The following is a 15,115-nucleotide window of genomic DNA, read 5'->3' on the forward strand; positions in this document are numbered from 1 at the left end:
TTTTTTTTTTTTTTTTTTTTTTTTTTTTTTTTTTTTTTTTTTTTTTTCCATGACTATCTCATTTCTCATTTTCTTCTTTTGACAGGATCATGGACTTTTCTTGTATGCCATTTTTATGTCTTCAATTACCAAGAATCATAATAGTCTTGATAAAGTAAAATATTTAGTTAGCAGCATATTGGGTCTTCTAAATGTGAAGCTACTTATACATATCTCATGTTCCAATGTGTCCTATTCTCTATGAATAGGTGTATTTCATTTTCATAAGTTGTTGTTATTGCTTATTGTATGGTTTACATATTACTATTTATGTCACATCCTCGTCCGGTGGTTAGTCAATGTTGCCTCTTTTACATATCTGATGCCAGGAAGGTGTTGCACCAATCAATCTAGTTATTGAGCATGAACTGCATCGAGCATCTCCTGGTGGTACTGGTGGTGTTAAGACTATAGGGAACTATGCTGCAGTAAGTTAGTCCTTTATTTCTTGTCACATTTAACTGTCTGTTTATTTATTCTAGGACCTTTCTGTAAGATGCTTATTATCTCTTACATAGAAATGAAATTGGTGTAAAGTTTTTTTTTGTCTTCTGGTTCCTTTTGCTCTCCCGCCAAAAACAAAAAATCATTATGATTATGAAAATATTCATGCCATACATAAGTTTAAATTTAATATTGCATCTGTAATACAATTGTGAATTTGATTTGAATCTATTTTTTGAATCTATTTTTATTCTATTTATTGGATTTTTCTTATAGGTTCTCAAGGCACAATCTGCTGCAAAAGCCAAAGGATATTCCGATGTGCTATATCTTGATTGTGTTCATAAAAAATATCTGGAGGAGGTTTCATCTTGCAATATTTTTATTGTAAAGGTATTGTGAACAAGGAATTAATATTTTTATTGTAAAGGTAGTATGAACAAGGAATTAGCTCTTTTGAGTTTTTTTTTTTTTCCGTTGTTTCCTTGAGGGGTGTGTCATTGACACCTGGTGTTGAGGGAAAATGCCATGATTTCTGTTTTTAGTCATTGCTGCAAAACCACCATTACCACCAGTAACAGTATACTATTTGCTGTTATTTTTGCCTACTATGGCCTACCAAATGTTCATAGAAACACCGATCAGCTTCTAAGACTACCGGCCAAAGTGACACTGTGGAGCACCTACTGCTGTTGTTGGGAAGCTGTTAACAACCTATTATTGACAATACCAGCTTCTTTACTGTTTTGTTGTCTTTTGAATTTTGGATTTCAGCATAACTGCTCCAATTTGTTAATTGGGAATTGTGGCTCAAAATACCTCTTATCAAACTGAAATCTATATAAGGGTTTAGGTTTTTAGGTTTTAAAAGCAGACAGACGTGCTTTTTGCAAATTTTTTCCACTTCATATATATTTTCTCAAGAACTATTCTTTTTCTCATCTTTTTTCAGGAGGTGTAGCTGTTAATTATTGTAATGAAATTGTTAATAAAACAAGGGACGGGGTTTCATAATCCAAAAGTTATTAGCAAATATTATCAGTGGTTTTTTTACTAGACATTATTGTTTAGAGCAAATGCTTTAGTATTGCCATTTATGTTGTCCTTGCTTGTCACTATATTAACAGCTTGGTTGCTGGGATACTTGGCGTCTTTGCACGTGCTGATTCCAAGATGTGCTATTAACTCATGTTCCATCCACAGATTAATTAGCTTTGGATGTAATTTTGGTTTTTTGTCTGATGCCTCGCATATTCTTTGTTAGTTGAATGTTCTTTGGTCTTATGGTATTTTGACTTTTTAATTGTTCTGTTTTCTACTATCCCATGCTGCTACACCTTTGTCTTGGTGAAATAATGGAATAAGAGGATTTTGTTTGTCTTTAGTTTAAGCTCTATGTTTCTCAAGATCATTAAACTTAACAGATTGAGATTTACTCTGCTCTCAGGATAATGTTATCTCCACTCCTGCAATAAAAGGGACAATTCTACCTGGCATTACAAGGAAGAGTATAATTGATGTTGCTCGAAGCGAAGGATTCCAGGTATGTTCTTTTAGCCAAAAACACAATATTTAAATAGATGATAGTGGAGAATTTATATCTTGATTATTTGTCAAACAATTATTGCAATGATAGTGTTAAGCGTATGATACTAACATACTCCGTTATATAAATATGGAGATATGGCAATTCTAGGTCTGTTCACCTTTCTTACAGCTGATGCCACTGCCATTTTTTCAGTTGATTCTAGAGCTTGCCTTTGTAGTCTCAAAACTTGTTCTCCTCCTTAAATTGGCTTTTACCAATATTATTTGCTCCAGAGTCAAACTTTATTCTCCTTAAATAGGCTTTTACTAGTACTATTTGCTACAGAGCCAGAGTTTGCACATGAGGATATCTGATGAAATTGTTTAAGCCATCCTTGTTGCCTCCTTTTTAATTTCTTTCACTGTTAACGTGTCGAGCTTGGGTAGACCTAGGATTTACGGGCTGGCTAGTCTAGGTTTTCAAATAGAGGCTGTATTTGTGACAGATACTCTGATAGAGATTAGAACGCAAGAACAGTAAAGAGAAACAGAATTGACTGAAGAGCAGAATTTGGAGTAATAGTATTAGATGGAGAAAGTTGAAGATAACAATGGAGAAAGACAAAAAAAAATGACTGTAACCGCCCCCAGGACTTGAGCCCGAAGCAGATACTCTGCTCAATACAACAAAAAGAATAAAAGATGCCTTTACATGATTACTGCTAACATATATATATAGAATCATTCCTAACAAACATGCTGAGCTGTCTCAATCCCTTCCTTGCTGCACACCGCTCCCCTTCGTTGCTGATTTATTCCTTCTATAATAAACCAAAAACGGTTTTGCACTTGATGACGTGGCATTCCTATCATTACCACCCCCTTCTGAAAAAGCCTTGTCCTCAAGGCTGAAATTCGGAAATTGTGCCTTCAGGTCAGACTCGTTTATCCAAGTTGCATCTGTTTCGCTTTGCCCCTGCCACTGAATTAATACCTGAGGTATTGGGCCTGAAGTGGAGTGCAGAGTTCGGCGCTGGCAAACTTGATATGGCTCAACCAATGGACCTGCTTCTATGTCGAGACCAGCCGGCAACTGTGCAATGACTGGATGGTTGCCAATTACCCTCTTGAGCTAAGACACATGGAATACAGGGTGTATTTTGGATCCCAAAGGCAGTTGGAGCTTATAAGCAACAGCCCCTACCTTTTTGAGTACTTCGAAGGGCCCGTAGAATCTAGCAGCCAGCTTGTCATTGACTCTATTGGCGACGAACTGCTGCCTATGTGGCCTGAGTTTAAGGAAGACCCTTTCTCCTACGGAGAACTGAACATCACGACGTTTGGGGTTAGCATATTTGGTCATCAGCTGTTGAGCTCTATGTAGATTGTAGCGGAGCTGCTGAAGTATCTTATCCCTATCTTGGAGGTGCTAGGAAAGAGCTTCAACACGAGTTTCACCCGGTAGGAACCGCTGAAGGGTTGTGGGTGGCCTGCCATAGACTAGTTCAAATGGTGTTTTCTTAGCAGCTCCTTGATAATTGGTGTTATACCAGTATTCTGCCCAGCAAAGCCACTTAGCCCATGATTTCGGATGCTCGGAGGAGAAACACCTGAGGTAGGATTCCAAGCTTCGGTTTAGCACCTCTGTCTGACCATCACTTTGGGGGTGATAAGCGGTGTTGAAGGACAGAGTAGTACCTTGCAAGCGGAAGAGTTCAGTCCAAAAGTTACTTAGGAACAATGGGTCGCGGTCACTAACAATAGTTACCGGAACACCATGGAGTCTCACAATCTCCCTCATAAACAGAGTGGCTACGGATGCAGCTGTAAAAGGGTGTCGAAGGCCGAGAAAGTGAGCATATTTTGACAATCTATCAACCACCACTAAGATGCAGTCCACCCCTTGGGACTTTGGAAGGCCTGTGATGAAATCAAGAGCTATGTCCTCCCATATTTGGCTTGGAACGGAAGCGGCTGTAACAGACCCGCCGGTGACTTAGCCTCATATTTGTGTGTTTGACAGATCAAGCAAGCAGCGACAAACTTCTTTATGGTGCCCATCATACCCGGCCAATAGAAATTGGAGGCAACCCTTTTGTAAGATCTATAAGCTCCTGAATGTTCGCCCAACGGAGTAGAATGAAACTCTTCTATGATCTTGGGTATCCACTTAGAGGAGGGAGGCAGAACCAATCATCCCTTATAGAACAAATTCCTGTGGATGAGAGAATAGTGAGCTTGAGATGGTTTACCCGAAGAGATTTCTGAGATAATCTTGGAGAGAGTGGAATCTTGTCGGATTTCCTTAGAGATCGCATCCCAATCTACCCATTGTGGACCCGAGACGGCTTGAAATTCAATCTCATCATGACAGCGAGACAAGGCATCAGCTGCCCTATTCGTTTTTCCGGTCTTGTATTCAATATTGAAATTGTATCCCATGAGTTTGGCTGACCAATATTGTTGGGCTGGTGTGGACACATTTTGTTGAAGAAGGTGCCTAAGGCTCTTTTGATCAGTCCGCACTGTAAAACACCTCCCAATTAGGTATGGCCTCCAATGCCGGATTGCTAGAACAAGGGCCATCAACTCATTTTCATAAGCAAACCTGGACATGGCTGGGTCTCCGGTAGCCTTGCTGAAATAAGTAAGAGGCCTGTTATCTTGAAGGAGGACAACCCCAATCCCAGACTTAGAAGCGTCGGTTTCGACTATAAAGGGCTTAGAGAAATCTGGCATTGCCAGTACAGGGGAAGTGGTCATGGCATGCTTGAGAGCGATGAATGCGTCTTGAGCATCTTGTGGCCATGCAAATTTGGCTTGGGCTTCCTTCTTGAGAAGAGTGGTGAGAGGGCGAGCTAGTTGTCCATAATTGGCGATAAAGCGCCTATAATACCCTGTAATACCCAGAAATCCTCGCACTGCCTTGGTAGACTTTGGAATGGGCCACTGTAGTGTCCTTGAGACTTTGGAAGGATCCATAGCAACGCCATCCTTAGAGATAATATGCCTCAGGTATTCAACTGATTTCTGACCAAAGAAACATTTCTTTTGATTGAGTTGAAGTTTGTTATCACAAAGCAGCTGGAGCACAAGCTTTAGGTGCTTCAAGTGAGAATCCCAACTGTGACTATACACCAAAATATCGTCGAAGAAGACTAGGACAAATTTCCGGAGATAGGGGCGAAAGAGATCGTTTATTACCGCTTGAAATGTGGCTGGTGCATTGGTTAACCCAAACGGCATGACAAGAAATTCGTAATGGCCCGAGTGTGTCCGGAAAGCTGTCTTGGGAGTATCAGCTTCAGCCACCCTAATTTGATAAAACCCGGACTTAAGGTCTAGTTTAGAGAAGACCTGAGAACCATGCAATTCGTCCAACAGTTCCTGGATAACCGGAATGGGATACTTGTGAGGAATTGTAGATCGGTTTAGTTGCCTGTAGTCGACGCAGAACCGCCAACTGCCATCCTTTTTCTTGACTAGGAGGACAGGGCTAGAATATGGGCTAGAGCTGGGTTTGATAATTCCAGCTGAAAGCATATCATGCACCAACCTCTCGATCTCATCTTTTTGAATGTGGCCATACCGATAAGGTTTCACCGATATTGGTCGCTGACCTGGCTGAAAGGCGATCCTGTGATCAGTGGAACGACGAGGGAGGCCATAGATTTCCTGAAAAACAGAAGCATGAGCCGCAAGAAGTTCCTGTAATTGTTGGCTCTCAGAATCAGAGTTCTCTACAGCGGAGACACATGACATTGGAGGAGGTTCTGTGGACAATTCTAGTAGGACTGCGGAGAAAGAGACATTTGTGACCTTAGAGAATGATTTGGCTGAAATCGCTCCCCCGGGTTAGAGATGGATCACCACATAATTCCACCAACTGATTTTGATGTAGGAACTTCGTAGTAAGCCGCTACCAATTCACCTGCACATCACCAAGTGTTTCCAACCATGCAACACCCAATATTATATCAAGACCTCTCAATGGAAACATAAAGAAATCACCAGAAATAGTGTAGGAACCCAATTGTAATTGTAAGTTGCTGCACACGCTGGAAGTTTTCATGCGGTGGCCATCACCAAGCTTGACAAGGAACGGGTCAGTGGGTTCAACTGTCAAATTCAGTGTCTTAGCAAGATCGGAGGACACAAAATTGTGGCTAGCTCCGCTGTCCACCATGACTAATACTGAGTGAGAAGCCAATAGACCTATAATTTTCATAGTCTTGGGTTGAGAGAGGCCATAGGCAGAACATAAGGAAAGCTCAAGCTGCTGGAAATGGCTTTCGTTGAGATTCACGGGCAGAGGTGTGAAGATATCTGAATCTAATTCGTGTAGGAGCCCTTCATCTGTGAGAGTTTCATCCTCTCCTCCTATTATTGCCCGTAGGGATTTGTGAGGACATTCATGAAGTGGAGAGTAAGGTTGTTTGCAACGAAAACAGAGCCCCTTCTCTCTTAATTCTTGGTATTCTCTGTGAGAATAGTGCTTGAATCCACGGTTTCTGGGAGAGGAAGTGGAATGTCGGGAAGGAGCAGGTAGAAAGGGTTGGCGAGAGGTAAATTCTGGAGGTCTAGAGGAGTGGGTTATGGGTTGAGTAGTGGGTCGGGTAGGGTTTTGGGTCGGGTTGTGGGCGGGTGGTAGATTTTGAAGTGGGGCGGGTGAGAAAAATTTAGGGCCCAGACCAAACTTACCTTGAGAATCGCTACCAGATGAGCGCAGCGTGGGTTTCTGAGTATATGGTGACTGCAATTCGCGTTCAACCTCCGGCGCAACTCTCATCGTGCGATGCAGTTCCTTAGAATCAGATGAACGGATTCTAACTCGGATTTCTTCTTTTAACCCATTTAGAAAACACCCCAAGAGTTGAAAATCTGTGAGGTCTGGAGTTTGTGCGGCTTGGGTAATGAATTCATCAATGAAGGTGGACACCGAGTTCAATTGTTTTGTGGCAGCAAGCAGCTCGTAGGGATTATCCGAATCCGAACCACTATATTTTATGAGGAGTTCGGTTTTGAGTTGGGTCCATGTGAGGTTTGGAGTGCGGCCTCTAAGCCATCGTAACCAGTGGAGAGGATGGTCTTTCATACCCACGAGAGCCATGGCAACAAACCGGTCTGGAGGGGTGTTTTGTAACTCAAAATATTGCTCAGATCTTGCAATCCAGCCGAATGGGTCAGTTCCGGTGAAAATGGGCATTTCGAGTTTTTGAATGTAGTTATGGGTTGAAGATGATGAGTGTGGGTGAAGGTCGGGGGTGGTGAGTGGGGTACGGGAATTGTTGGTAGCAGACTGGTCTGGGTTTGTTGGATTGGATGGTGAAGGAGGAGGATGTGTCTCAGATGAAGAAGCAGGGGATTTACCTGTGAGAAGAAGGTGTGTAAGCTCTTGGAGACCATGTTGAAGCTCCGAAAGCTGGCGAGAATGATCAAGTCTGATAGAAGCAATAGAGTCTTCAATGGAGGCTACGTTCTTCTCTAGAGTTTCCACCCTTTGATCCATTCTGGTCTTGGGCATTCAGAAAAATCCAAAGCAGGTCGGACCAAATGATAGAGATTAGAACGCAAGAACAGTAAAGAGAAACAAAATTGACTGAAGAGCAGAATTTGGAGTGATAGTATTAGATGGAGAAAGTTGAAGATAACAATGGAGAAAGACAAAAAAAAATGACTGTAACAGCCCCCAGGACTTGAGCCCGAAGCAGATACTCTGCTCAATACAACAAAAAGAATAAAAGATGTCTTTACATGATTACTGCTAACATATATATATAGAATCATTCCTAACAAACATGCTGAGCTGTCTCAATCCCTTCCTTGCTGCACACCGCTCTCCTTCGTTGCTGATTTATTCCTTCTATAATAAACCAAAAACGGTTTTGCACTTGATGACGTGGCATTCCTATCATACTCTCCCAGGCTGAAAGTGAAAAGGTCATTAATGAATGAAACTCTTGGTCTCTGGCCATATGCTGAATTCCAATGGTCATGAATGAATGTAGAGCCTTTTCTCTCTCGTCTCTTCCTGCAATGTAACTTATGAAACCCAGTGGAGGCTTACAAATGCAAAACGTAACATTGCTGCATTGTCATTGCTAATACGTAATGTCGTTTGGTCTGCTAATATTTTTGTGGCGGGTTAATGTCATCTGTTCCATTTTCTATTGTATATTTCTTTTTATTAACTTGGAAAGTCTCATCTCAACTTAGAGAGGACAACCATATGTTATTGTTACGTTGTTGGTGGTGGAATAACTTTATCCCAAATCCCGACATGAAAAATCTTGGACGCCTTGGTCATCTTCGGTTTCATATCTTAACTCTGTTTGAAGGCAGTGATATATACATCTTGATAACATTGGTATGGCATCAGTCCGCTTCAGGTTTCACATGATCCGTTGAACATGCAGGTTGAAGAACGACTCGTGGCAGTGGATGAATTGCTTGAAGCTGATGAAGTCTTTTGTACTGGAACAGCTGTGGTTGTGTCACCCGTCGGCAGCATCACTTACAAGGGTAGAAGGTAAGAGTGTGTCATTGCTAAATTAAATTTTGCTATTGAACACTGGAAAAAAGGATTTGAGAAGCAACAAATTTGATCTTTTGAAGGAGTTTTGCATCTAGATTTAGTTGAGACAAGGAAGATACATCAGATTGCTCTTTTTTTTAAACCAACTGAATTTGATTCAGAAAATTTTGACACTGAAACATAACTATATATTTTAATGGTCTTTAAAACGAACATCTACTCACGATGGTAAAAAAAAAAAAAAAAGGAGGGAGGTTGAGATGTTTAGTAAAACGGCACCACCGAGAACTTTTTTGCAATTGTGCAGGGTGTCTTATGTAGAAGGCGGCTTCGGTGCTGTCTCGCAACAACTGTATACAGTGCTTACCAGACTTCAAATGGGTTTGATAGAGGACAAAATGGACTGGACCGTGGAGCTGAATTAGGCAAATTCAAGTAATTGAATTCTTATTTTTGTGATTTTTACGTTGGTAGAGATTGCGCAAACTCGTAACTATCTTGTGGCAGTTTAAAGGCGTTCACTTGGTGGGTTCTCTTTTCTGTTGATGTGTAGATCGTAAATGTCAGATTGTATTTGATGTTTTTAGTGCCTTTTGAACTATGGCTATGCTAAAAGATTAAAAAAATAATACTAAATTAGTTAAAAGTCTGAGGAACTAAAAATGTCATTTTGATTCCTATTCCAAAATTAACAATAATCCTCCGTCTACAATCATGATCTAAATCAACAGATATCTTAGACTTCTTTGAAACATTCACCTTTATTTCAAGCATGCTTGTATTAATTTTTTATATGAATTTTTACTTGTATTTGAATTTCAGTTTTTCATATCCACTTCCTCCATCTGGTATTAAAGTTCATTGCTTAAGGAAGTTGCTTCAAAACATTCTGAGAGGCTAAATGCCTAAATCCATTGTTTTAAATAGTTTGTTTGTGGAGCAATTGCAAGATTACGAAGAGATTGATTTATTGGAAAGTTAGAAAGATTGACTATTGAGATTGGAAGTTTGAAGCAGGAGAATAAACTGGAAGGCATCAAATGTGTTATCAGAGTTTCAGAATCTAACAGTTTAAGAATTTCAGAATTTTGAAACCAGTACGGTAGTTCGAAAGTATGGTCATGTTCGAAGGAGGTATACCCGTATATATACGCATCCACCTGCCACAGGAGGGAGAGATTATTGGCTGCAATCTTTCAATTATGCTAATCATATAAAGAAATTGAAGATCCTTAATTTCAGATGAGGATGAGCGAATTATTAAATTTTAGCTTAATAATACTGAGATTAATTGTATTTTAAAGCTGTCAGCTAGTAGCTTAATTTACAGTGTACTTGCTGTTATGTCATCCTTGCAATGTTGGGCCAACTGAAAAGATCAGAAGACTCACTTAACAACTTTTCTGTTGGGCCAACGAGAGGCTGTTTTAACGACTCTTAGATTGATAATGGTGTCCCAATTATTGGGCCTACAGCAAGTTCAGTGGACCTTATCCTGCAGCTAGGATTTAACAGTTATCTCCAAAATAAATAAATAAAGTGGAAGATGCCTCGTCTAAACAACAACAATGTTCATTAACATTATTTTTCGTCTACTTTAAAAATTGATCCAGAAGAAAATTTTTTTATTGTTGTTTTGAAGTGTTATTCAGAAAAAAATTATGCTAAAAAATATTAATATAATTAAGATTTTACTTAAAGTTGATTTAACATATTTTAATTAATAATTATAAATGATTAAACAATAGTTTCAAGTGATATTTTTCATGGTTAGTTTGTCAATATAGAAAGCAAGCTTTTCTAAATAATATTTTTAATTTCAATATCAAACAAACTTTTTTTTTTATATATATATAACCAGGAGGTTTAATCCCTTTCGAGCCGTAAAGCGTAAAAGTTTTTGACTCTCCTAATAAAGTACACTATCACAATAAAATGTGCTATCACTTCAACCATTGGTAATATTAGACATACTTTAATCTAAATAAACAGCTAATTTATTACAGTCCTACTAGAATGTAAAATTATTATATCCGAAGAAGTGCATATGTAACTAGCATGTGTGCATATATGTATGTAAGAATTAAAATGAATCGTACAAGTTCTCTCCTCTTTATAACTTTAACTTTTTCTTTTTCACACCCAAATTTGAAGTAGATGAATGTAAGAATTGATCTTTAAGTGTCATGCACTAACAAAATGAAGTAGATGCCAAAGGTTTGGAGCTATTAAAGATTGAAATTTCTAAGACCTTTCTCTAAAGAAATGAATTTGTTTATAATTAACAACATATAAAGTAGCATTATCAGGTTGAAACTGTATGATAAAGATAACACTAAATTCACCTGACCGTTAGACTTTCTAGTATGAAATGAAACTGAAAGCCATTACCATATTTAAACTTGTTTTTATATTTATATATTATTCTTATTCAATTCAACTAGATTTGTATATCTGATTTTTGTCTTTTCTTGTTTCTTTTGACCTTTAGTCTCTTTGTTTTTTTTTTCCTTTTTCTTCCTAATAGCTTTAGTTAATACTTAATAGAATATAGAAGCTACGAAAACGCGTTGGGAGGTACTTTCCTCTGTGGAGAGGTCAGAATTGAACCGACAAAATGAGAATTATCACAAAAAAAATTTCTAAATAAAAAAAAAATATTTTCCAGTCTAATATTAATTTAAAAAGAATTATAAGAATAATTTTTAGTGATCCCATATTTACAATGCATGGCAACATTGCATTGAAACCGCCAAAACTAGCTATTACTTCTGAAGTTTTAATACAGTATTATATTGCAATTTCGCTCCTAATGTAGTACTAAAATCTTCAACTCAACTAAAAATATTACTCGGTTACTCAAACTCACCTCTTGAGCCTCCATATCATTTTTGTAATTTGATTAAAAATAATATTAAAATACCAATAAAATCGGTTTGAGCCAAAAGAATTCAAGTTTCTTAAATAAAAATTTCTATAATCGAAAAAAGATATATTGAGAGCGTTTCCTTATGGTCCTGACAAGCAAGCGTCAATTTTGTAAATACTTGTTCAAAAGGCATTATCTTGCTCTTTAACTCACTAAAAAGGTTTAGTTGCCTTTTTTCTTAAAAATGGATTTTGTTATTTGTAGGAGTCAATTAAGGCAATGCATCTTTGCTTTGCTTCCCAAAAGCTTCGTCTCTCTCCTAAGAGTGGGTTGCCATCAAGCTAAGTGAAAATAATTCAAGGCATGCACTTGATGAAGATGTTAATGGATATGATGAGTAAATATTTCTGAATCACTTGATTCATGCTTAAGATAGAAAAAGAAAGAAAAAGTTTTCTTTCTTTTTTTTTTTTGGCCATTCGATAGCACATACAATAAATTTTCTATTTTTTATACTTTACACTATCGACAGCAGTTACAATAATTTAAAAGTCCATCAAAGATAATACAACCTATTAAGAGAATTGAATGTTACATTGCATTTCCTTTGCCACTGGACTAGAGATCATTTACAAATGAAAGAGAAAGTTAGAAGTTTAATGTAGATATAATATAATAATTCCCTTATCAATTGCAGGACATTCTAAAAAGAATGGAGTCTATAAGACTTGGGAAAAGTTTTTGGCCTTCCATATATTATATATCACTATCTAAGGGACATTATCTTTCTAGAAGTTCACAATTTGTCAAAAAGCGTTCTTTGACAATAAGTCTCACCCCCGGTATTTTCCTTAATACAATGTTTTAGCTTTACAAAAATAGTTTCTTTGAATGTTCATCTCCAAAGTATTCAAAAAGTCATGACAGGATAAACATATGGCTTGTAGTTTCAAATCATGGTGGTCATTTTATTGCATTTTGGAGAATATATAGGTTTAGAAATTTAACAAGTAACTAAGAAAACATCTAAAAAAGTGATAAATTGAAGATACTGCATCTATGCCAAAATATAAGTGGTTTGATGTTTTTACATGAGCATTAATAAAATAATTAATTCCTCTAAATTTTAGCAAAATCAAGAATAATATGATTAAATTATTATTTATCTCACATTATTATATTATATTTAATACAAATAAGAGTAAAATTGAAAAGAAATTATTTATTACTCTTTAAAATACTTAAAATGACTTATATTTTAGGACCAAACTATTATTCTAAAACGACTTATATTTTGTGATAGAAAAAGTATTAAGGAATTTTGAATATTTTCAAATTAAAAAATATGTAGAGTAAAATCTTGCCTTGGTCAATCGGTAGCCGAAACAAAACTTAGGAGTCATTCATTTGGTATTTCAATTTAATGATTTTGCTACTATAATTTATAAATGAAAAAGGATTGATTGTTTTCTGAGTATTTGCTTCAACAATCTCCTCTCTCTCTCTCTCTCTCTCTCTATATATATATATATATATATTTAATTTCTTCTTCATATCTCTGCCAATTCTTCTTTAATCGAGGTGACTATCTCCTCTTTTCTTTTATATTTTATTTTATTGTACTTTTTTTTTATTTAATAAACATATATTTTCTAAAATTGTTAATTTGTACCTTTCCAAAAAGATTTTTTTTTTCTATTATTTATTTTCCCTTCATGGATTTTGTAATTCCTTTAATGAGATTGAATGGTTTTTTCATTTGTTTTTAAGAGAAATGATTTTTCGTTGATAAAAGTATTATGTTTTCTTAGACTTTTTAACGTGTTGGAGTTTAAATATTTAGTTTTAAATTTCATTGCAAATGTTCAAGTAATCTAATAATAAAATATTTAGCTTATTTAAAGACTTGAAGATCGAGAGATAGCATGATCTAATAATAAAATCAGGTGTAAATCCCTTCCTAATGCGTGAGAAAAGCAGAAAAAAAATATATATATAAATATCGATTTGCAGCTGAAAATAGCCACCAAATAGAACGCTTTTTCCTGAGTTGCCAAGCCAATTCTGTATTTTGCTCCTTCTTGATGTATATATGTTGTTATAATATTTACTTGTGTACGTTATTTACTTTTTCAATATGAATGAAAGATTTAAATTTAAAGAAAAAGGAACTGATTATTTGTAATTCTTTTAACAACATTATATAAAATTCATTTAAAGTATTAATTATTTATAAGTTATCAATAACATGCAATTACCTATAATTTTTAATTTAAGTCAAAGACTAAAACATGTGAAATTAATCCAAACACAACAATTTTGGAATATAATATACTCAACTTGAACTATTTAAGAACATATGGCTAGCTTAAATACAAGTAATTAAAGGCAAAATAAAAGTTGAAGAATAATAATTGTGTTAGACGCCTAATTTGGAACCTTGACTGCATTTTTCTTGGATTATGCTATAGTTTTTTTCCTAAAAGAATAATGGGTTTGAAAATTGAATGTGCATATATAAGATATTATTAGAGTGCGACAATCACATTCTTGATGTCTTCACAAATCACAATTTTACATCAAAATGCGTATTATCAATTATGATGTTTGCTAATTAGGGCAACTCAAAGATTCCCAAGCCCAAGTTGCCAATGGCAAAGTCATCAAAAGTTTGTTCTATACAGAAGTTGACACTTTTCCGACATTTTTAGATATATGTTAGAGAATTTTACAAAATGTGGCCTATTATTTATTTTATTTTATTAATTTCGGACGTTTTAAGGGTACATTTAAGACTTTTTGAAAACACTTATTAAACATTATAGGGAGACCTTTGAAAATTCTATTAGACTTTTAAATAAATTCATCAATAAAATTTTCAAATTGTTGTCTTAAATATGTGTTTATAATTATTAATACTTAAAATATAAAATTAAAAGAAACATAAAGTAATGAAAAGCTCTACCTTATAATTTATAATTTGTAATTTATTACTTATTTATTATTATCAAATTCAAGAACTAACTCGTGATGTTAATTTAAAATCAGTAATTTACAAAGCTTTTTTTTTTTAAAAAAAGAGTTAACAATATTGTATCAAATAAATTGAAATATAGAATATTATCAGATATTAATTTGACCTCTTTTATAGTCGTTGAAATTCTTGGAATTATCAAGTTATCTTTAAATAATTTAGAGATGTTATGATTTTCAATAATGATATTAATTTCAAGATTTAACTAATTATTATTTTATTTTATATTATTATTATAAATAATTTTTTATGTATTTAAATTATTAATAAATAATATTTATTTAATGCAATGTCCTAAACGTGCTGGTGTGCTACTTTTTAAAAAATTACTGCGTTCTATATCCGTGTGGTGTCGTGTCCTATATCCGTATCTATACTGCCAAGATTATTACTATTGTGTTAATTTAAAATTAATAAAAAAATTTCATTTTTTAAAAGTAAATTAACATTTTAATTTTTAAGTATTAAATAATAGTAATTATATATCAAAGACGGTCAAAACTTCCAATCCCATTCATTTTTATATCTTCTCCATTGCTCATAAATAAAGTATTAAAGAAGAAGGGTAGCAGAGGAATGACATTATAGTTCAAGTCCAATCCCAAAATTAAAAACCAGTGAATATAAACACAGGCTGCTCTTCCATTGCCTTTTAGTTGTCAAATTA

General features: G+C 35.5%; 1 protein-coding gene and 1 long non-coding RNA gene across 2 annotated transcripts; one reads left to right on the forward strand and one right to left on the reverse strand.

Moving 5' to 3' along the window:
• The first annotated feature begins 310 nt into the window (after positions 1-310).
• Positions 311-9,257, forward strand: LOC149497883 (uncharacterized). Its single transcript, XR_016320204.1, has 5 exons — positions 311-467; positions 760-876; positions 1,931-2,026; positions 8,427-8,539; positions 8,853-9,257. It is a non-coding gene; the product is annotated as an uncharacterized LOC149497883 (long non-coding RNA).
• On the reverse strand, positions 5,930-7,519 carry LOC119371287 (uncharacterized). The gene has a single exon (XM_089718836.1). It carries the CDS (start codon positions 7,517-7,519, stop codon positions 5,930-5,932), a length of 1,590 nt encoding a protein of 529 aa, XP_089574962.1.
• Positions 9,258-15,115: the final 5,858 nt, after the last annotated feature.

Source organism: Jatropha curcas, chromosome 3 (assembly GCF_041381405.1).
Source record: "Jatropha curcas cultivar XTBG-Jc1 chromosome 3, XTBG_Jcur_1.0, whole genome shotgun sequence".
Lineage (NCBI taxonomy): Eukaryota > Viridiplantae > Streptophyta > Magnoliopsida > Malpighiales > Euphorbiaceae > Jatropha > Jatropha curcas.

Coding starts and splice junctions, on each gene's coding strand:
- LOC119371287 (XM_089718836.1), bottom strand. CDS start 7,519: ATGGATCAAAGGGTGGAAACTCTAGAGAAGAACGTAGCCTCCATTGAA.